The sequence below is a fragment of the Chelonoidis abingdonii genome, chromosome 3, assembly GCF_003597395.2.
Source record: "Chelonoidis abingdonii isolate Lonesome George chromosome 3, CheloAbing_2.0, whole genome shotgun sequence".
Lineage (NCBI taxonomy): Eukaryota > Metazoa > Chordata > Testudines > Testudinidae > Chelonoidis > Chelonoidis abingdonii.
In genome coordinates, this window is record NC_133771.1 from 2,680,859 (window position 1) to 2,704,814 (window position 23,956).

The 23,956-nt window shown below is 43.9% G+C and overlaps 1 protein-coding gene across 13 annotated transcripts in view; it reads right to left on the reverse strand.

Annotated features, from left to right (window-relative positions):
* Positions 1–23,956, reverse strand: part of DTNB (dystrobrevin beta) — a 409,923-nt gene that overhangs the window by 358,661 nt on the left and 27,306 nt on the right. For all 13 annotated transcript variants that reach the window (XM_032762373.2, XM_032762370.2, XM_075063546.1 and 10 more), the window contains one exon: positions 6,357–6,437. In XM_032762373.2, the coding sequence (XP_032618264.1) occupies positions 6,357–6,437 (81 nt within the window). The remainder of the gene's footprint in view (positions 1–6,356; positions 6,438–23,956) is intronic.

The window sequence follows — 23,956 nt, forward strand, 5'->3', positions numbered from 1 at the left end:
GGCTTTTTGGGGCAGCTTGTCCTAGAACACACAAGGAAAGAGCCAGTTTTGATTTAGTCCTAAGTGGAGCACACAATCTGGTCCAAGAAGTGAATATAGCTGAATCACTCAATAATAGTGACCATAATGTAATTACATTTAACATCCTTGTGGAGGAAAAATGCCAAAGAAACTCATCATAGTACCATTTAACTTCACAAAGTGAAACTACACAGAAATGTGGAATCCAGTTAAATGGATATTAAAAAAGAACAGTCAGAAGGGTGAAATGCCTGCAAACTGCATAGATACTATTTAAAATAAGAGAGATCACACTAAATGTATAGTCAACAAAAAAAAAACAGCAAGAGGACCAAAAAATGCCACCATAGCTAAACACCAAAATAAAAGAGGCATTTAGAAGCAAAAAGTCATCCCTTAAAAATTGAAAGTCAAATCCTAGTGAGGAAAATAGAAAGGAGGATAAACTCTGACAAGTCAAATATGAAAGCATAATTAGGAAGGCCAAACAAGAATTTGAAGAACAATTAGCTAAGGACACAAACAGCAAAATTTATTTAAGCATATCAGAAGCAGGAAGCCTGCCAAACAGCCACTAGGGCCACTGGACCATGGAAGTACTAAAGGAGCACTGAAGGAAGACAGTACTGTTGTGGAGAAGCTAAATTAATGCTTTGCACCTGTCTTCACTGCAGAGGATATGGGGAAGAACTGCACACTCAAGCCATTCTTTTTAGATGACAAATCTGAGGAACTGTCCCAGATTGAGGTGTCAACAGAAGACGTTTTGGAACAAATTAAAAAATTGAACAATAAGACCAAATGGTATTCACCCAAGAGTTTGGAAGAAAATCTGAAATTGCAGAAATATTAACTCTGGTATGTAATCTATCATTTAAATCAGCCTCTGTACCAGATGACTGGAGGATAGCTAATATAATGCAGATTTTTAAAAAAAGGGTCTAGAGGCAACTGTGGCAATTACAGGACAGTAAACATAACTTCTGTTCCAGGCAAACTGGTTGAAATTATAGTAAAGAACAGAATTATCAGACACATAAACAAACATGACATTGGTGAAGAGCTAACATGGCTTTTGTACAAGGAAATCATGCCTCACCAATCTATTAGGATTCTTTGACAGGACAGACAAAGGTAATCTAGTGTACTTGCACTTTCAGAAAGCCTTTAACAAGGCCCCCACCAAAGGCTTTTAAAAAAAGTAAGCGGTCATGTGATAAGAGGGAAGGTCCTCTCATGGATCAGTAAGTGATTAAAAGACAGGAAACAACGAATAGGCGTAAATAGTCAGTTTTCAGAATGGAGAGAGGTAAACAGCATGGTCCCCATGGATCTGGTGGTTTGGGACGTATGCTGTTCAATACAGGTCTGAAAAAGGAGGTAAAAGTGAGGTGGCAGAAGTTTGCAGATAATATAAAATTACTCAAGATACAAAGGGATCTCACAAAACTGGGCGACAAAAAGGAAGATAAAATTTGATGTTTACAAGTGCAAAATAACACACATTGGAAAAAAAATAATCCCAGCTATACATAAAAATTGATGGGGTCTAAATTAGCTGTTACTAATCAAGAAAGATCTTGAGTCATTATGGATAGTGTGACAGGGTCAGGCCAGATGGCTACAGGAGAGTGATAGAAGGCAGATATATTAGCCCCAGGTTAAGTAGGTCCCCTTTCCCTGGGTAAGGTAACGGAAGGTTCCAGAACAATCAGAAACTTTCTGGAAACAATTAAGGCAGACAGGCTGATTAGAACACCTGCAGCCAATCAAGAAGCTGCTAGAATCAATTAAGGCAGGCTAATCAGGGTACCTGGGTTTAAAAGGGAGCTCACTTCAGTTTGTACTGGTGGCATAGTGCAGGAGCTGGGAGCAAGAGGTGCAAGGAGCTGAGAGTCGATGAGGGTGTTGCTGTGGAGATGGTAGGCAGTACAAGCGTTATCGGACACCAGGAGGAAGGTCCTGTGGTGAGGATAAAGAAGGTGTTTGGAGAAGGCCATGGGAAAGTAGCCCAGGAAGTTGTAGCTGTCATGCAGCTATTACAGGAGGCACTATAGACAGCTGTGATCCACAGCGCCCTAGGCTGGAACCTGGAGTAGAGGGCGGGCCTGGGTTCCCCCCAAAACCTCCCAACTCCTGATCCAACTCAGGAAGATCTCTGAGGCTAACAAAATCCACCAATAAACACAGGACCCACCAAGGTAGAGGAGGAACTTTGTCGCACTAGTTATCTGAAAACATCTGCTCAGTGTGCAGCGGCAGTCAAAAGAGCTAATAGGAACCATTAGGAAAGGACTAGACAATAAGACAGAAAATATCATAATGCCACTATATAAACCCATGGTACACCCACACCTTGAATACTGTATATAGTTCTGGTCACCCCATCTTAAAAAAAATGTAATAGAAATGGAAAAAATACCAAAAAAAGACAACAAAGATGATTAGCAGTATGGAACAGCTTCCATATGAGGAGAGATTAAAAAGACTGGGACTGTTCACCTTAGAAAAGGTGACTAAGGGGGAAGATATGAGAGAGGTCTTTAAAATCAAGAATGGTGTGGAGAAAGTAAATAAGGAAGTGTTATTTACTCCTTCACATAACACACAAACCAAGGGTCACCAAATGAAATTAATAGGCAGCAGGTTTTAAACAATTATAAGGAAGTACTTCTTCACACAGCACAGTCAAGCTGTGGAACTCATTGCCAGGGAAGCTGTGATGGTCAAAAGTATAACTGGGTTCAAAAAACAATTAGATAAGTTCATGGAAGATAGGCCCTTTGATGGTTATTAGTCAAGATGGCCAGGGACGCAATCCCATACTCCAGATATCCCTAAACCTCTAACTGACAGAAGCTGAGACTAGACAACAGTGGATGGATCATTTGATAAATTGCCCTCTTCTGTTCATTCGCTGAAGCATCTGGCAGTGGCCACTATTGGAAGATAGAATACCAGGCTAAATGGACCATTGGTCTGACCACAATGGCCTTTCCTATGTTCTTATAACTGTTCTAGTCTTTTGCCCTCCTGTGCAGGAGCCTCAAGTGCTTGATGCTTTCCTGGAACAGGCTGGAGTCAGCTCAATGTCCACCTGATTCAAAGCTTCTGTGACATTTCCTGAAATACATGTTCCTTCTGCTTTTGGCAAAGTTATGGAGGACATTGTAACTCCAATCACACATTAATCAGCACCCAAGTGTAGTTGGAGGACCAGGCAGCTGTTCTCAAAGTAGGATCCACACTTACTTATATTGATCAAAAGAGTATGGCAGAAACCTGTTCTGATATGGTCACCACAGCTTGCTACTACTGGTGAAAACAGGAGGACAGGGTCCTTTATAGTTTGAGTAGGACTCAAGGAGAAAAGCATTCAGTGCATTGTAGGACTGGGGGTGGATGACTACTGACACTCGAGACCTTGTACAAGCTCCTTACTCCACATTGCAAATTGGTATGGATAAGGGGTCATGTCCGAGCCTGAGACACGTACTTACGCACATACCTCAGGCAAACTAGCTTACTCACCTTCATGCTTTTGGGATTTAAACAAGGACATTGGGGGATTATGGGACAAGACAGATGGACAGTCGCTATTGTAGACATACCCTCAGTTAAGTAGGTTTTAATGAACCCAATATCTGCATTTTAAATTGTGAATAAAACACTCCCTTCTTAGGCCTTGTCCATACACACAAGTTACACCATTTAATTTGAGTTGTGATGTTGCACCAATTTAGGTCTTGTCTACTTTGCACCACAGTGCAGACTTCGGGGATGTGAAATGGAGAGTGCAATTGTTGCACTCTAAGGCCTGGTCTACAATGTGGGGGGGGAAATCGATCTAAGATACGCAACTTCAGCTATGCTATTCTCGAAGCTGAAGTTGCGTATCTTAGATCGACTTACTTCGCGTCCTCACGGCGCGGGATCGATGGCCACCACTCCTCCTGGTGGAGTTCCAGAGTCGACGAGGAGTGAGTTCAGGGATCGATGTATAGCGTCTAGACAAGACGCAATACATCAATCCTCAATAGATTGATCATTACCCGCTGATCCACAACGCTTCGGGGATGTGAACTGAAGAACACACCAAAGTCTGCGCTGCAGCGCTGCGTAAACATAGCCCTAGTTAAATTGGTGTAACTCTGTGGTCACTACAGTCTAGTCTACACAGACTTTGTACCAGTATAACTATTTCAGTTAGGGAGTGCTGTATTTAGTAATCACAGTAATTGTACTGGTATAACCCCTATTGTACAGGAATTTTACAACTTTTATACCAGTATAGAACACTTTTATATTGATGTAATGGTTTTCACAACAGGAAGGTTATAATGTTTTGACCAGAGTAATATAATTGAGTGTCTATTGTTTTTAGGCAAGTTGTACATTAATTTATCTAAACTGGTACAATATCATATCTTTAGTTATACTGGTGCAACTTTCTGTTTTTAGTTTCACAAGATTTTTTACTTCCTTGGTACTTGCACTGTCATAATCCTAACACTTTTTCAATTTGTCACCATTCCAAGATAGCCAAAACCTGAATTTCTAATGTAAAAAACAAAAATAAGACTTCCAAAAAGAAATTTCAGGCCTTCTTTACACTTTAAATACGTCATTTATTGCTTAATACTTATTTCACTTTTTAATTCAACCTTAAATAAGTCACATGAGAAATTCTTAAAACAAGATGGTGTTGCATATTTTGATGTTCTTAGATCCTCCTACCACATTGTGAAAAGCTCAAAATGAGTCTTGAATTTGCATCTTCCACATGACAGTACAGTCCAGTCTGATTTCTGTGTTGAGTCACTGATCAGGCCAAGTTAGATACACTTTATTGTATATTGTTATGTAAGGCTGTCAGTCCATGCTTTTGGTTCTTTTGACTCTATCAGTGATGTAACCCCATATCACTGGTGACCTTTCCTTTTTTTTTCCTATCATCCATTGTCTGCTGCCCAAGATAAGTCATGCTATACTTTGGTTGGACTGAAACAAATACTGGTTTACATTTTTCAGAATGTATGCTTGTAAATGGGTATTTTTCTGTCAATATTTTTTGTGAGACCCCAAAATAAATTAGGCAGATTCCTTCTCCACACTTGCAAGAATGAAACATACATCATGCTTCTAAAATGGTGTAAAAGCAAATCTGAAAACAGTAATTCTACTCGAACAAGCTTTATATTCACCACTGACTTGCCTCCTAGTTAATTACAAAATTTTGCTTTACTATTATTTACTAAGAGGAAGCTGAGACCCAGCTTCACTTCTTTCTTTTTAGAAATATTTAGCTACCATAATAGAAACCCTGATCTGGAAACTTTCAGAGCTTTATCCTTGGGCCATCACAAATGGAACCACAGCAAAAGAGACCATATTGGAAGGTTTAAGCCACCACTTCAGGACACTATCCCTCTACTAGCTATGGGAGAGAGCTGAAAACACAAGCTTTTTAACAAGATAGGTTATAAAAACTATACAAGTAACAGCGAAAAATAAAGAGCTTTGCAAAAATTCTATAAACAGTATCTTGGGCTGATCCAGGGGAAGCATTTTTCACTCACCTCTGTGAATTAAGGGGCAATTGTTGTCCTCAGTGCACAGCTGATTAAGGAGTTCTCCAAAGGAATGAGAAGAGAGAAAATAATCCTCTCCCAAACCACACAGACAATCCCTTTGGCAGGTGCACCATCCCCCCATTCGATTGCAGCACACAATATTGCACACGTCCCCGAAGTCATGCTCTGTCTTTCCCCACAACTGAATTATAGCATTCCACTTTATCTAGGGTCATCCAAGGGAAGGAAGGATTTGTTCTTAAGTCCATAAATCTACTCTGTTTTGTTCTCCACAGCAATCAATACAACAGATTACAAATATAATGCAATAACCTAGTTTGAAGAATTAATGTAAAGACTATTATCATACATTACCTTGTGGATTAATCTTTATTAATGAACTATAAGATCAATGAACTGTATGAGAAAACACTGACTAAAATACTATAAAACTTAGATCATACTGTATGGTAAATATTCATAAGTGAATTATATAATCAGCTAATATTCTACCTAAGATTTCAAGAAGTGCAAATAAATACTGCACATGCCTTAATTTTTAATATTTCACTTATGTTTTATTAATGATTCCATCACTGTTTTTAATTTCTAAAATAAAGTAAAATCTGTTTTAAACTATAGTTTCCGCAATTGCCAAGATATAATCTTTACTCTTTAAACTTGCTCGTATAGCATATTCCCAAATCAAATACATATGTAGTAATCAACCTGCTCATGGAAGGGTACAGTGTAATGACTTACGATTACATCTTTTCTGCACAAATCTCAGTTTGCAGGCAGTCCGATACGTTGAAAGTCTGATGACATCAAAATTCTGAGCCCCTATAAATCAAAATGAAAAAACCCTATTTACTTTTCAACCTTTTTTCTTTAAACATTCAGTTCATGTGGTAAAATATTTCCCTCAAGTACCTTATTGCCTGGTGCCAGTTAATCAAATCCAAACCTTTGTCATTTTTCAACTGTGAACTCCTCAAGGTATAGAAATTTAGTGTGTGCGACGCTTAGGAAATGTAAGAAAAAGCACATTATAAACCGATGCAAGTTTGGGATAGCTATATTATTTCCAACTGGCAAATTCATGTGTATTATGAAAATAAGCCCAAGTGACTAATACTAGAGACTTTCTACTGTCACAAACACTTATTTGTTCATGTCACTTTTGAAAGAGTTTTGAGATTAAAGTCATCTGACTTTACAATGTGAGGCAATAGATATTATATTTTAATTTAATTAGTTTGTGCCAGCTTCAGAGACCAAACAATTGGAAAGAATGGTTACTTGGTACCTGTATAGCAACTGTTCTTCCAGATGGATTGTCCACAGATACATTCCACTGTTGGTGTATGTGCACCCAGTACACTTGAGTCAGCAGGGGTGCAATGATGAGAAGGACAGGGGACCCAGTCTCCCCCCGCACATTGGACCCTGACCAGAGGCAGGTGTCATAACAGCAAAGCCCCTTCCCCACTGGCATAATGGAGAGATGGCCAGGCCAACTATAAGTGGCATTGCAACTCTGTGCACCTTATCACTCACCCTGGCATTTGCAGTCCTTCTGACTCCCATGGGCACCAGGCACCCCAACCCCCAGTCCCCAGGAGGGTGGGAGAATTGGATCCAGGCTTTTGGAACCTACTGAGGAAGTAGAGACAGGAGGATGGGGTCTGGGTGTCCCAGAACTGCCTGGCCCCTCGTGGGTATGGTGCTCTCCATGCTGATCACCTCTCCCTATCCCAGGACTGGCTGTGGGATAGGGAGATTGCAGGGATGGGTGCAGGAGGCGAGCTCAGAGCTGGGTGTGGGGCAATGTTGGGGAAAAGAGTACAGGGCTGGATGTGCAGGCAGAGAGTGTGGTCTGGGTACAAAGGCAGCATCAAATAACTCAGGACTGGGCATAGGGGACAGCTGTCAGAGAGCTCAAGGCTGGGTGTAGGGATAGCGGCGGCTGGGAAGGGATCAGAGTGTGCAGCACTAGGAGCAGAGCAACAGAGAGAGAACTCTAGGACCTCTCCTTAGGAAAATTCTGGCTGTGCCAGAAATTTTTGGTAAAAATACTGTTGGAGCAAGTGCACATGCCCTGCCTGTCATATCTGTAATGGAGGGCTTAAAGAGTGGGACTATCTCAGCTCCTTCATACCAGAAACTTGGTAACAACTCAAGCAATGGGGTACGAGGGAGGGTGTGGAATATATATGTGCACAACACATTTTGAAGAACAGTTACTGTACAGATAACACTTTTTTTCCTCCTTCAAATCTTTGTGCATATATACTAGCAGTTCTTATTTCAGGTGGTGGAGTCTACTGGAACAAGGACTGTAAAACTGATTCACCAAGGTCCACAACTAACCTGGGATGTCTGAGTAGCAATGCATTGTCTCGAAAAGGTATGTACTGATAACCATGTAAGCAGCTTTGTAAACATCCAGGATGGGCACTTTACTGAGAAAGTAGCTTGAAACCTGGTAGAATGGGCATTAGAACATAAGAACAGACATGTTGAGTCAAACCAAAAGTCCATCAAGCCCAGTATCCTGTCCTCTGACAGTGGCCAATGCCAGGTGCCCCAGAGAGAATGAACAGAACAGGTTATCATCAAGTGATCCAGACCTTGTCACCCAATCCCAGCTTCTGGCAAACAGAGGCTAGGGACACCATTCCTGCCCATGCTGGCTAATAGCCATTCAGGGACCTATCTTCCATGAATCTATCTAGCTCCCATTTGAACCCCATTATAGTACTGGCCTTCACAACACCAACTGGAAAGGAGTTTCAGAGGCTGACAGTGCGTTGCGTGAAAAAATACTTTATTGTGTTTGTTTTAAACCTGTTACCTATTAATTTCATTTGGTGGCCCCTTGTTCTTGTATTATGAGAAGGAGTAAATACACTCCTTATTTTACTTTCTTCCTATACCACTTCATGATCTTTACACCTCTATCATATCCCCTTAGTTGCCACTTTCACTGATTGAACTCGTCCCTGTCTTATAGTAATCTCTCCGTCATATGGAAACCTGTTTCTTACCACCTAATATCATTTTTGTGTGCCCTTTTGGAACCTTTCAACTTCCCAGCACTATCTCTTTTCTGCAGATGGAGTATGACACACCTGCACACAGTATTCAAGGTATCAGTGACAGCATTACCATGGATTTTATACAGGGCATATGATATTTTTGTCTTAATTACCTCATCCACATTTTCTTTGATTGATTCTCAACATTTCTGTCCCACTTTTATTTGACTGCCGCTGCACATTGAATGGATGTATTTCCAAAGAATATCCCAATTGACGCCAAAGATCTCTTTCTTGCAGCACCTCCAAGGGTAACAGCTACTTATAGACTCCATCATTTGATATGGCTGAAGCTGTGATTATGTTTTCCCCAGTGTGCACTTACCTTTACATCTTAATCAACACTGAATTTCATCAGCCATTTTGTTGCCCAGTACCAGCCCAGTCATTGTTCGCCCGATCCTTTTGAATGCTCTTCCCAGTCTGCCTGGGACTTAACTATCTATAGCAAGTGTTTCCTGTATCATCTGCACACCTGTTATACTCCTTTCCAGATCGTTAGATGAATATGTAAGACAGGGACTATGGCCCAGTACAGATCCTTGGGGGGACACCACTACTTTACCTCTCTCCATTTCTGAAAACTGACCATTATTCCTACCTTTGTTCTCCATCTTTTACCAATAACAATCCACATCGACCCGAGACACCCTTCCCTCTTATCCGCTCGGAATGACTACTTATTTTGCTCTAAGAGCCTTTGTGGAGGGTGCCCTGTCAAAGTGCTTTCTGAAAATCTACTACACTTATATCTTCACTGGGATATCTCCTTTGTCACATGCCTTGCTGGACCTTTCAGAGAATTCAGAGAGCTGCTGGTGACGGCATTGATTCTCACCCTTTACAAAAACATGTTGGACTACTTTCCCACAAATTATGTTTCATCTATGTGTCTGCAATTGTTGGTTCCTTTGACGACGTAGGTATCAACCATTCCTGGTACTGAAGTTGAGCCCTTTACTGGCCTGTAGTTGCCAGGGTCACCTCTGGAGCCCTTTTTAAAAATTGGCATCACATTAGCTATCCTCCAGTCATTTGGTACAGAAGCTGATTTAAATGATAGGTTACAGATGACCGTTAGTAGTCCTGCAATTTCACATTTGAGTTCCTTCAGAAAGCTTGGGTGAATGCCATCAGGTGCTGGAGACTTATTACTGCTGAGTTTATCAATTTGTTCCAAAACCTCCTCTAATGACACCTCAATTTGGCACAGTTCCTCAGATCTGTCACCCAAAAAGAATGGCTCAGGTTTGGGAATTTCCCTCACGTACTCAACAGTGAAGACCGATGCAAAGAATTCATTTAGTTTCTCTCTCACAGGAGTGGTTAGATAAATCATAACAGGTCCTTATACAAAATGAAATCCACTGATATTCATTGAGCAGAGCTGCCTTCCCTTTCATTCTTTTGCATAGGTCATGCTCCATATTGTCTCATACTACTGATATAAAAGGACAGAGCTCTGCAAACATCCAGAGAATGAAGCCTTTCCCCATGACTGAGTGAATGATGCTTCAGGAGGAAAAATTGGCAAGCAGACAGATTGGTTTTAGTGAAAATCCAGAATGATTTTCAACACACTTTGAATGCAGCCTCAAAGAGACTTTGTCCTTGTGGAGAATCATGTCAGGTGAGTCTGCCATAAGAGCCTGCAACTCAAACTCTCCTGACAGATATGATCACCACCAAGGATCATTATTTTCGCCAACAGGTGGAAGAGAGAGCAAGAAGCCATTGGCTCAAAAGAGAGGCCCATAAACCACAACAGGAGAACACTGAGATCCAAGGCGGAACTGGATCCCAAATAAGTGGGTAAACTCTGATAAGCTCCTTGAGAAACATAACCACCATGGGATGTGGAAAAAAACAAGGTACCCTGTATCAGTGGGTGGATAACTGATATGGAGGTCAATGGAAGTCAAAGACTCAGGACTCTCAGTCCATCCTATTTGAAAACATCAAAAACTTAAGCCTGAGTAGAAGAGAGCTGATAGGACACAGCCCAGGCACAGAAACTTTTCCATTTAGTGAGGTAGGTCAATCTCATAGATGTTTGTCTTCTGCTGATCAAGATATTCTGGACTTCCTGATAGCACAATTTTTCCAAGCAGTTTAACCAATGACAATCCACAGCACGAGGTGTAGTGTGTTGGTCGCAATGCAGAACTCTGCCCTGATCTCTGGTCTTAATTCAGTGCTGCAGAACTATCTATGTTGTTCATCCTTGTGCAAAGGCTAGGAGCCCTTCTTAGATTTAACTCAGTCTTTTACCAATGATCTCTTACAGAACTTTGAAGAAGGTCCTGGAGAAGCAAAACAGCATCTAATTTTCACCATGAACTTTGAATGCTCTTCTGAGATGCAACTAAAGGAGCACTTTTTGTAGAGAAGCATTCAAGCTCTATCAACAAAAACAATGAGGAGTCCTTGTGGCACCTTACAGACTAACGAATTTATTTGGGCATAAGCTTTCGCAGTCTAAAACCTCTTTTAGCCCACAAAAGCATATGCCCAAATAAATTTGTTAGTTTCCAAGGTGCCACAAGGACTCCTCATTGTTTTTGCTAATACAGACTAACATGGCTACCGCTCTGAAGCTCTATCATGAAGCAGTAAATAGGATCAGAGTAGGGCTGAATCACCTTTCCAAAAGGAGTTCTCTGGACTTCTTAATTAGAGATAAGGACCTGCAAACTGAACATTTGTCCTTTGCCTAAACAAAATAAACAAACTGAATGCTCATTGTTAGATAGCAACGTATCTCTGCAGGAGTCCTGCTGTTTAAAGCCTGGAGACTTTTGCATATTTACAGCACTGCAAATTCCAGGAAGGCATTAAAATAAGAGATCATTCTAAGGGATAAACTATTGCTAAGCTAACACTAATGAACTATTTACAATCAGAATTTAACCACACTACGCACCTAGAAAGAAACTATATCTCCAAGAGACACAGGGAGCTCTGATTCTCATCACAGGCAGCAAGAAGGAATTGCGAAGGAGTCATAGTGGCCTCGCCCTTCATGCCATCAACTGCAAGCATGAGGACACATACGGCACATACAATACTCCAACAGTACTGCTACCCAAAGTCTCTCACTCAAGTGCACTGAGCAGACCCACCAACTGCAGAATGTATAAGTGCACAACCACTTGAAGGTAAACTAAAAAAGTGTAAGACTTGAGGAAAAGTGTCTAGAATATTCTTTTTGGTAATCCAATGTGTTAAAATATTAAGACTATATTTCTTTCATGAAAAACTGGGAAAAAGTACTATTTCTTAGGAATATTACATATGATTATTTCCTATTCAGTTTGATATTGCTTTCTGACCAAATGCATAGAGTTAAACGAAGGAGACTGTAGAGGGCATTGATAAGCAACCCAGGCAGAGCGAGACAATACAGCTTCTCAGTACCCATGTCAAAAGAATTAAGACAACAAGGGCTGGGCCATCAATTGAGAGAAGAAACAACCTGCCTGGCAAATTAAGATGTTTTATCCCTTCCCAAGCCTAGGGTTCAGATCAAAAAACCCTGAGAGGTTAAAAAGGTGCCCCTGGTAGAAAAGAGGAGGGAAAGAAGGGAGGAGAGTGGTCAGCTCAGTTGGAAGCTCACAGAGGGAGAGAGTCAGCATGCAGTGATCTTGACACAGACAAACTGACTTGAGAGCCAGGGTCTGCAGCAAAATAGTTGTAACTTGGTGCCCAGAAGCACGGGCGCCAGAACCAGCGGGGCGGGGAGGGAGGGCCATAGCCCTCCCACTTTTCGCCATGGCAGACATTGCCCTCTTCCCCAAAGCCCCACCTCCCGGCCAGGCCAGCATCCACCTGCCCGTGGAGGGCCCGAAAACAACCCCCAGCCCATGTCCCTGCCCCATGGGCTCCCTGCCCGGCCCAAGTCAGGTGGAGGTGGAGGGTTGATGACCCCACATTGGCTCCCCACAGCTGCCCGTGCAGCTCTCCCCAACATGGCTCCTGCTGGGGAGAGGTGGAGAACGACCCTGGAGCTGCAGTCCAGGGACGTAGTAAGAGACATACAGGCAGCTGTAGGGAGCCGTGGACCCTCAACATGAGTTGAGGGCTGCTCTTGGGGGCCCCCAGCACTAGGAGCAGGTGGAGAGTCCACCACATATCCCCACAGTTGCCCATGCAGCTCTTATCATAGCTGGGCTGCAGCTCCGAGTCCCCACTCTCTGGCCAGGGTAGGATCAGGGAGAGCTGCATGGGCAGCTGTGGGTAGCATAGATCCCTGCACTGCCCGGGGCAGAGGACCTGGAGTGGGGACATGAGCAGAGGTCTACTTTCACCGTTCCCCCCCCCGGAGCAGCTAATTCAGACCTCATCATTTTATATGTACAGTAGAGATTGTGTTTTCCAATGTGCATTACTTTGCATTTATCAACATTGAATTTCATCTGCCATTTTCTTGCCCAGTCGCCCAGTTTTGTAGCTCTTAACTATCTTAAGTAGTTTTGTACCATCTGCAAATTTTGCCACCTCACTGTTTATCCGTTTTTCCAGCTCATTTATGAATATGTTGAATAGGGCAGGTCCCAGTACAGACTCCTGGGGGACACTACTATTTACCTCTCTCCGTTCTGATAACTGACCATTTATTCCTACCCTTTGTTTCCTATCTTTTAACCAGTTAACAATCTATAAGAGGACCTTCCCTCTTATTCAATAACAGCTTATTTCACTTAAGAATCTTTGCTGAGGGACCTTGTCAAAGGCTTTCTGAAAATCTAAGTACACTATATCCACTGGAGCATAAGCTTTCATGGGTGAATACCCACTTCGTCAGACACATGTATTCACCCACTAAAGCTTACACTTCAATACGTCTGTTAGTCTATAAGGTGCCACAGGACTCTGTCGCTTTTTACAGATCCAGACTAACACGGCAACCCCTCTGATACTTATATCCACTGTTTTCCCTTGTCCATATGTCTGTTGACCCTCTCAAAGAATTCTAGTAGATTGGTGAGGCATGATTTACCTTTACAAAGACCATATTGACTCTTTCCCAACAAATCATGTTCATCTAGCTGTCTGATAATTCTGTTCTTTACTATAGCTTCAACCAATTCTCCTGGTACTGAAGTCAGGCTTACTGGCCTGTAATTGCCAGGATCACCTTTGGAGCCTTTTTTAAAAATTGGCGTCACATTAGCTACCCTCCAGTCATTTGGTACAGAAGCTGATTTAAATGATAGGTTACATACCACAGTTAGTAGTTCTGCAATTTCAAATTTGAGTTCCTTCAGAACTCTTGGGTGATACCATCTGGTCCAGTGATTTTTACTGTTTAATTTATCAATTTGTTTCCAAAAACCTCCTCTATGACACACCACTGGGACAGTTCCTCAGTCTGTCACTCAAAGAATGGTCAGGTTTGGGAATTTTCCCTCACATCTCAGCCGTGAGATGCAAAGAACATGTGAGTCGACTGAATGTAGTTATCCAGTTTTAAGTGTTCCTGTAGCATTCTGGATTGTCCAGTGGCCCCCTGCGTGGTTTTAGCAGGCTTTCTGGCTTCTGAAGTTTTCCTAAAAAAATTGCTAATATGAGCTGGCTAGTTTCTTTCATTTTTTCTGGCATTCTAATTAACTTTACACTTCATTTGCCAAGATAAAAGTTATTATGCTCTCGTTTTATTTTCATCTTAGGATTGTAACTTCCACTTTTAATGACATTCTTTATACTTTGTTGTTTAAGCTTCGTGGCATTTTTATTCGTCCTTCTTATGTGTTTTTTATTTTGGGGTAACATTCACAAAACCAGAGTCTTTAAGGCAATATTCCCTTCCCATGGGTCCAAATTATTAGTCAAACAGCTTCTCCTAAAACATATCTCTTAAGTTCATGATGTCTTCCGCCTCCTTTTAGGGTGAGGGGGTTTCGTTTGCAGGCCCTTGTATTGAGAGTAAACAGGTAAGCAGTTATCGGCAGCGCTGCTGGGGCTCCTCTCTTTCTAAGGGGAGTGTCCCTCTCCAGGAGACCTCCCTGCAACTGAAGAGATTATAGTCTTATCTTGGCAGGTGCATTCATTTCAGTTAACAGCTAGATAGGTTCTTTGTCTTGAATTGCTCCCACAAGTATGGAAATAAGCACACAAGAATGGCCATACCAGGTCAGGCCAAAGGTCATCTAGCCCAGCTACCCTGTCTTCTTAGACACGTGGCCAATGCAGGTGCCAAAGGGAAAGAACATAACAGTTAATCATCAGTAGATCCACGTCCAATTCCTAGCTTCTGGCAAAACAAGAGGTAGTGACTTAGCATGCCATCCTGGACTAATTAGCATCGATGACTATCCTCCGAATTCGAGAACTTGATTAGTCTCTTTTAACCTGTGTCAGTCTTGCCTTCAGAAATCCTGGCAAAAATCCCATGGTTTGTCTGCGTGTGTGTGAGTAAATACTTCCTTTTGTTGTTTAAACCTGCGCCATTATTTTCAGTGGTGACCCGAGGTTTATTACTGAAAGTGATAAACTAACACACTTCCCATGATTCACTTTCTCCACAACTCATGATTTAAGACCTCTATCATATCCCACTTAGCATCTCTTTTCCAAGCTAAAAAGTCCCATCTTTAATCCTCACTCATATGAACCATTCCATACCCCTAATCATTTATTCTTTCCCTTTTTGGTAATATTTCCATTCAACATACTTTTTTTGTGATGAGCACCACACTGCATGCGCATGTCAGATCAGTGGGCGGTTCCAGGATTTATAAAGCTGCAATATGTATATTTCTGTGCTATGTATCGATCCCATTCTCTAATTATCCCACATTCTGTTTCCGTTATTTTACTGCCTGATAGTGCACGCTCAGCCGCGTTTAGTCCCTCAGCGATGTGGGTATCCACGCGCTCGCTCTAGCTCGCCGGCGGTGGCCTGCTGTTGTGTGGGACAACGCACACTCAGTTTAGCGGGGTCAGACCGGGGGTGGGGCTGAGTCCATATCCTGAAAGCGCGGCCCAGGCTCAGGTCAGGCGGGGCAACAAACATGATTGTCGAAAGCTTCAGGCCCTCAAGCAGGGCTAAGCCTAGTAATCATGGCTTCGGCCTCTCCTCAGGCACAGGAAGGAGGAGCTGACCTGGGCACTTAGCCGTCTGCACACGTACTTCGGACAGTAGTTAGCAAATCTGCGGGGAAGCGCCCTTCCCACTTCCACTGCCTCAGCCCGGCGGCCCTAGCGCAGCCAGACCGCTGCTGGTCATTCGTGAGATCCTCCACTGAACCACAACACATGACATTGGCTCTGGCAATGTTGCAGCAGCTGGGGTGGCTCCCCCGGAGTACTTCCACATCCTACCTACGACGGTACTGATCGTCGTAGCATCCACCGCAGGTTCTCAACACATCGGTTCCTCTGGAGTAAAAGTACCGATGGTAGGTATCAGCAGCTCCTCAGGTAGCTAGGCAAAGCAGGCTCGCCCTCCTTGGGTAAGCTGAGCAGCGTAGTCTGCCAAGTCCTCCTGGGGTACTGCGCGGGCAGGCTCAACCAGTCCTTCCCGGTAGCGGCGCACAGGCAGGCTCAGCCAGCTCCTCCCGGGAGCGTGCGGGGGATGCTTGCGCTGGGCTGTTGAGCTCCAACTGAGCGCAGGCGGAGACGTCCTGCCTGCCGTGGCGGGCCCATCGCACTGAGCTCTGCAGCAAGGCTTTATACTTCCAGGTGCTGCCATGACTTCTGTTGGGCTGCGGCGCAAGGACAGCGGCTTCTGTCACGGTGGTAGGTAGGGGAGGTTCATCCCTCAGCGGGGCTGTGGGGTATCCCACTGCCTCGCTACACTACCACTACACATTGAGTGGATGTTTTCAGAGAACTATCCACAATGACTCCAAGATCTCTTTCTTGAGTGGTAACAGCTAATTTAGACCCCATCATTTTATATGTATAGTTGGGATTATGTTTTCCAGTGTGCATTACTTTGCATTTATCAACAATGAATTTAATCTGCCATTTTCAGACCCAGTCACCCAGTTTTGTGAGATCCCTTTATAGCTCTTCACAGTCTGCTTTGGACTTAATATATGTCTTATGGGTCCAGATTCCCCTTAAAGGGGACAGCTCTTCGTTTTGAAGAAACTGCTTCTGTGTCACTGCGTATTGTTACTGTCCACAGGCTCCCAAAAGAGAACTTTGGCAGGGTCGAAGCTCAGCTGGATCTGCTAGGAGGTAATAGTTGGAATCGGGGAGGTTTAACTCACAGACCCAGATAGTGGTTGGATTGTGAGATCCCACCCCAAAGAGGAGTAGAGGCATAGGCCTGCCACTTGGAAGGAGTGAACTCTGTGGAGTGGAAAACAGTTTCAGAATGGGTGCTCTACTTCAGGTGACTGTAGAACAGTGCCCCTCTGAAGGCAGGAGAGACGTCGGATTCATTTGAGTCATATAGGTAAGTACAGTTAGGCCAACTGTGGCATCAGCCCTGAAGTCTTGAGTGATTGCATAGTGCTCAGTGAATGTGTGGACAGAGGCCCAAGTGGCCACCCTACAGATCTCTAATATCAGAACATTGTTAAGGAACGCTATCAAGGTAGAAAAACAAGATCATGTGGAATGCGTTCTGATGTGCATAGAAGGATCCATGTTCCGAATACGATAGCTCTGCTGAATGAATGTGGACATCCATTTAGACAATCTCTGGGTAGATATTACACAGCCTTTCGAATGCTTGGTAGTAGAAATGAAAAGTCTAGGACATTTGTGGAAAGGCTTGGCCCTTTCCAGGTAAAATGCTAATGGAAAATGGATTGGTTGGTTCATATGAAAGGATGATGTTACTTTCAGTAGAAATTCTGGGTGTGGGCGTAACATGACGTTGTCTTTGAAGAATATTGTGTAGGAAGGATCAGCCATGAGCGCCCCGATCTCACTCACCCATCTGGCAGAAGTAAAAGTGACCAGAAATACCATTTTCATGGATAAATGCAGCAGGGAACAGATGACTAAGGGTTCAAATGGTGGTCCAGTGTGGCATTTCAACACCAGATTGAGATCACAAGATGAGGTAGGTTGGCAAACTTCTAGGTAAATGTTCTGGAGACCTGTGAGGAAGTGTTCAGTAATTGCGTGTGCAAAGACTGAGTTCCCGTCAATGTCATGATGGAATGCAGTAATGGCTGCGAGATGGACTTTGATTGAGTTTGTTGCTAAACTCGAACCTTTCAGCTCCAGCAGGTATTCTTACACTAATGATGGTGGTTCTGTGGAGGCCATCAAATGTTTTTCTTGACACTAGGAGAAGAATCCCTTCCATTTTTGAAGGTAAGTATTACGTGTGGTCACTTTCCTGCTATTTAGTAACATGTTTAACTTGTTCCAAACAGGTTAGTTCACCATGATGGAACCATGTAGGAGCCACACTTTTTAATATGGAGATATACCTATCTCATAGAACTGGAAGGGACCTTGAAAGGTCATCAAGTCCAGTCCCCTGCCTTCACAGCAGGATCAGGTACTGTCCTTCCCCTCCCTCCCTGATCCCTCAAGGATTGAACTCACAACCTTGGGTTTATCAGGCCAGTGCTCAAACAACTGAGCTATCCCTCCCCTCACAACTTGTAGGTGGCGCTTCTCCAGATTCGGGTGAAGAGCGTGACCGTTGTTCTGAGACAGCAGGTCCAGACGACGAGGGAAAGCTCAAGAGGCGCATATTGCCATGAGCATCAGGTAAGGGTACCATGCTTGTCTGGACCATGTTGGGACTATGAGGATAACCCTGGCCTTTGGTCTATTTGTATCTTGTGTATCATGCGCGATCTCATTGGAATCGGTGGGGAAGAGTACATGAGTTGTGAATCTCATGTGATGAGAAAGGCATCCCCCAGTGACCGGGGCTCCATCCCTGCTCTCGAGCGGAACATAGCACATTTGCTGTTCATTGAGGATGTGAACAAGTCGATGAGGGGAGTGCCCCACCGACGAAAAATGAAGAGCAAAACTCTCCCATTCATTTCCCTTTAGAGACCATGAAAGTAGTACCTGCTTAGCATGTCCTCCATCACATTCTGACTGCCCAGAAGGCAAGAGGCTGAAATGTTTATGTTGTGGTGCATGCACCAGTTCCACAGTTTCATGGCTTTGGTGCATAGTGAGTGAGATAGATTCATAGACTCTAGGACTGGAAGGGACCTCGAGACGTCATCGAGTCCAATCCCCTGCCCTCATGGCAGGCCCACATACTGTCTAGACCATCCCTGATAGATATTTATCTAACTTACTCTTAAATATCTCCAGAGATGGAGATTCCACAACCTCCCTAGGCAATTTATTCCAGTGTCCAACCACCCTGACATTAGAACTTTTTCCTAATTCCAACCAAACTCCTTCTGCAGTTTTAAGCCCGCTATCTCTTGTTCTATCATTAGAGGCTAAGGGAACAAGTTTTCTCCTCTCTGAATGACACCACTTTTAGATACCTGAAAAACTGCTATCACGTCCCCTCTCTCTCTCTTTTCCCAAACTAAAAACCAATCTTATCAGCACTTCCTTTCATATGTCATTTCTCAGATCTTTAATCAGTCTTGGATCTTCTCTGACCTCCCAATTCTCCACATCCTCTTGAGAATCCGTACGAGAACTGACACAATACTACCATAAGGCCAACCACGCAGAGTAAGGACGAAGAATACTTCTCGTGTCTTGTTACAACACACCTAAAGCTCCAAAATCACGTTCGCTTTTTTTGCAACAGTATCAACAAATGCTTGGTTGCATCATATTATGCTTGTGGCCATCTAGACCCTAGATCTCTTTCTGTCCGACTCCTCCTAGATCATCTCTCCAGTCCTGTATGTAAACTGAATTGTTCCTTCCTATTGGAGCACCTTGCATTTGTCTTAATGAACTTCATCGTTTACTTCAGACATTTCTCTCAATTGTCCAACATTTGCATCTTTGACCCTGATGTCCTCGCAAAAGCAGTTCAATTCCCTCCCAAGTTGGTTATCATCCGCAAACTTAATAACACTCCATGCAACATCTAAGTCGTGAAATGCAATTGACTGACGAACAGAGCTCGCCCAATAAAAGCAACCTCTTAACCCACTTGTATGCTTCCACAGAGATTGAGAGCCATTAAATAAACACTTCTCTGATACGCGTTTATCCCCATTTAGTCATCCACCTTATAGAGCCATCTAAATTATTGCCTATTTATCAGATAAGATATTCATGCGAGACGTACAAATGCTTACAAATCTAGGTTACCACACCAACCACTCTCTCCTTATCCACGAAGTGCCGTAGCTCTATCAAAGAAACGACAGAAATGTTGACATGATCGGGAATTTACAAACCAGCTGCATTCCCTATCACCGTAACCATCCTCAGAGTGTTTGCAGATATTTCTTTTAATTACTCTCCATTATCTTCCTGCAGACAGAAGTTCAAACAACTGGTCTGTAGTTCCGTTGTTTATTTCCCTTTTTAGTAGGATGGGCACAGATTTGCCTATTTCAAATCTTTCTGGAATCTCTTCGTCTCCAAGGACTTTCAAGATATACATAAGGCTCAGATACTCCCCTATTAAATATTTGAGTATCTAGGATCATCATCAGGCCTCTGTGACTTGCAAGGCATCTAACTTTTCTGAAGTGATTTCTAACTTGCACTTTTATTTTACTCTAACCATACCCCGTCCCCATAAGCATTCACTATGTAGACATCCTTCAGACTTCGTCAGTGAAACCGAAACAAAGAAGTCATTCAGCATTTCTGCCATTCCAAGTCCTATTACTGTTTCTCCTTCCCACTGAGCAGTGGTCTACCCGTCCTTGGTCTCCTCTTGCTTCTAATGTAGAAAAAAAGTCTTCTTGTTTCCCTTTATTCCCATAGCTAGTTTGAGCTCATTTTGTGCCTTTGCCTTTCTAATCTTGCCCCTGCATTCCCGTGTTATTTGCCTATATTCATCCTTTGTAATCTGTCCTAGTTTCCATTTTTTATATGACTTTTTATTTTGTAGGTCATCCAGATTGAGCACTCCCTTGTCAATTGATGTAAAACATGCAGGCAATGTTGCGGTCATGATGCAAATGGATTCATTCTTTATGTGCGGTAGGAAGTGTCTGCAGGCATTATGGACCATGCGTAGTTCTAGGAGATTGATGAGTAACTGAGTCTCTGCAGGAGACCATTTGCCTTGAACCGTGCGCAGGTGCATATGGGCGCCCCACCCTATCAGCAAGGCATTTGTCGTGATTACTATTGATGGGGGTTCCTGTTGGAACAGGACACCCATGCATACATTTTCTGGTCTTGTCCACCAGTGTAGAGAGTCCAAGATATGGGGTAGTACTTTAAGCCTTTTGTGCAGGCTGTGCTTGCTGGATATGTATACCGAGTTCAGCAAGCCCTGTAGGCAATGAATATGTAGTCTTGCATGTCATACCATAAATAACGTGACTGCCATGTGTCCTTGCAGTTGCAGGACAGTATGAGCCGGTATTTAGGGATTGACTCTCTGAGATAAGGATTGTCAGAGTGGTGAATCTGTTCAGGGGCAGGGATGCCTTGGCTTCTATGACATTGAGATGTACCCTGAGGAAGTCCAGTTGTTGGACAGGGACTAGAGTGGATTTTCATTCATTTACCTGTAGTCCTAGATCCCTGAATAGTGTGATCATTGTCTGGACTGAGTCCATTGCTTCCTGTTGAGTTGGGACTTTAAGAATGCAAGAATCCAGGTAGGAAAAAATCATTATTCCTTGTTTGCGTGGATGTGCCACTACTCCGCTAGGGTTTTTGGAGAAAACTCTGGGTGTGGTAGATAGGCCAAACGGTAGTATTCTTTACTGAAAATGTTTGTATCGTAATGTGAAATGCAGGAATTTCCTGTGAACAGGGTGTATAGTAATATGAAAATATTGGAGGTCATCTTGGAAGTTGAAGACTGAAAACCAGTCCCCCTTTTGCAGAGCTAGAATTATCATGCCCAGTGTCACCATTTAGAACTATTGAATGCATATGAACTTGTTCAGTTTCCTGAAATTCCAGATGGGTCTCCATCCTCCATTCTTCTTCTGGATCGAGAAGTAGTGGGAGTAGAACCTCTTCTCCATGTATTGCAAAGGTACTCATTCCACGGCACCTAGTTGCAGAAGATGATTGACTTCTTGTCGTAGCAGGAGTTTGTGAGAAGGGCCCTTGAAGAGGGATGGGGGTGAGTGGGTAGGGTAGGTGGGTGGGCGGTAAAGGGGATAGTATATCCCGATCGTACGATCTATAACACCCATTGATCCGTTGTTATTGATGCCCAGATGTGGTAGAATGGGAGAAGGCGATGTCCAAACCATGGGGACAGATCAAGTGAAAGCACTGCTTGGTGAGGGAAGTCATCCAGACCCTCGACCAAAACTTCAAAATGGTGGCTTGGGCAGAGCCTTTAGAGAAGTCGACAGTTGAACTTGAGGTGCTCTCCATCATTATGATAGTTGGCGATGTCTTTGGTTCTCATATTGCCCCTTTTGTTCTCTTGGTTGGAAGAGGAATCCCTATTCTTCTGATAAGGCTGGTACCGTCTTCTCTTCGCAGGTGGAGCATAGATCTCCAAAGTGCAAAGGGTGGCTCAAGAGTCCTTCATTGACTGGACCACCTCATCTGTCTTGTCTTGTCTGAAAAGGGCTTCTCTCAGTCGAAAGGTAGTCTTCAACCTTAGTTTGGAGTTCTTTAGGTATGCCAGAGGATTGTAATACAGGAAGCCCAGTGCATGACTATTGCTGTGGTTCCAGCTGCCATGTCCGTGATGTCCAAAGACACTTGAAGATCTGTTTTAGTTACGAGTTGCTGTTTCTGTGTTGTCCTCTACTTCCTGAGCCTCCACTGGTTGTGGGGTGGGAGATGTAAGATTTAGACCTCAGTTTGCCTCTGTCAGCTGTGGGTGGCCTGGATTGAGGCCCTGGTAAGTTGCCCAAGGTTCCCCCTGTGCCCATAGTTGGGCAGGCTGGTTATGAGGTATTTAGGACCCATCTGGCTCCAAGTTGGTCGGTCTTTCAGTGATGAGTGGTGCGGCAAGAAAGTGCATGGTTCCTGCACATCATCATCATCACTGGACGAGTGTACCATGCCATGAGAAGTATGGGAATTTCCTCCATAACTTACAAGAGAGCCCTCGGTATCAATTAGTGGGGACTGCGGTGCCGATAACACAACCAAGTCTCTTTGTTGCAGTAAATTCTGCAGCATTTCTGATGTCGGTGCCATTGACACCGATGGTGGCGCTCTCATTGGTGCCAATGTCAGTGCCGTCAGATGTAGTGTTGATTTAGTCAGCGCAGCCAGTGCCAATTGCCATGTCAGTGCCGGGGGCGGAGGCATGGCTCCTGAGAAGACGCTCGGCACTGGGTCCCTTATGGGCAAATTCAGTGCCATGGGAGGAGGCATGCTGCCATCTGTGTCTTGACTCAGTCTCCTTCACTCAGGATTCGGTGCTGCCAGAGCATCATAGGTGCTCACCCAGAGCATGGGTTGGTATCAGGGGTAGTGACCTGGCAGAAGCCCGTCTATGTTTCCACAGTGGTCTCTGCAGAGACATCTGCATCCTCTTCCTCAATGTTTTAGAGAAAGGCATGTCTGGGTGAGGGTGCCCTGATGCCATCACCAAATGTGGCTGAGGATGATGCCAATGCCACAGGAACCTCCACGTCCATTGGTGGTCCAGCAGCTTGCTCCCCTGCGTCCTCTTGCACCTATGGGGTCTTAACCCTGGAAGCCTCGAGCACTGGACGGGAATGTGATACCAAGGCCACTGGCCTCCAAGGCTCCTGACACCAATTAGGCAGCCTGGGAAGGTTGGGTGAACCCCAAGGGTTCCACGGGTACCATGGCGCCGGTCACTGTGCTTGGGGCCACAGGAGAGGATTCGGTGCTGATGATGTAGGCAGCACCACACGTACTGAGATTTGTCCCACAGTCAGGGAACCTCACTCCATGCCGGAGCTATAAGTACCAGGCGACCAGGATTGGACGGACAGGTAGCTCTTGTCTGACCGGTGATGGCTGCTGTGTCAAGAAGCCAACCTGTCCGAGCAAGATGGACATCTCGGTCAGAGTCTCAAGGACTGATGGTGTTTGGCAGATCTGCGGTGGACACCCAGCGATCCACAACTCACGCTACTCAGCCAGTACTGGGATGTAAAACAGGACCGGGAGCTACTACAGGCTGGTTGTTGGATCTTCCTGTGTAGAAGGATCTCCTTCTTGGAGATGGGCAATGACAGCCCAGTGATCAGCGGTCTCTGATCTCCAATT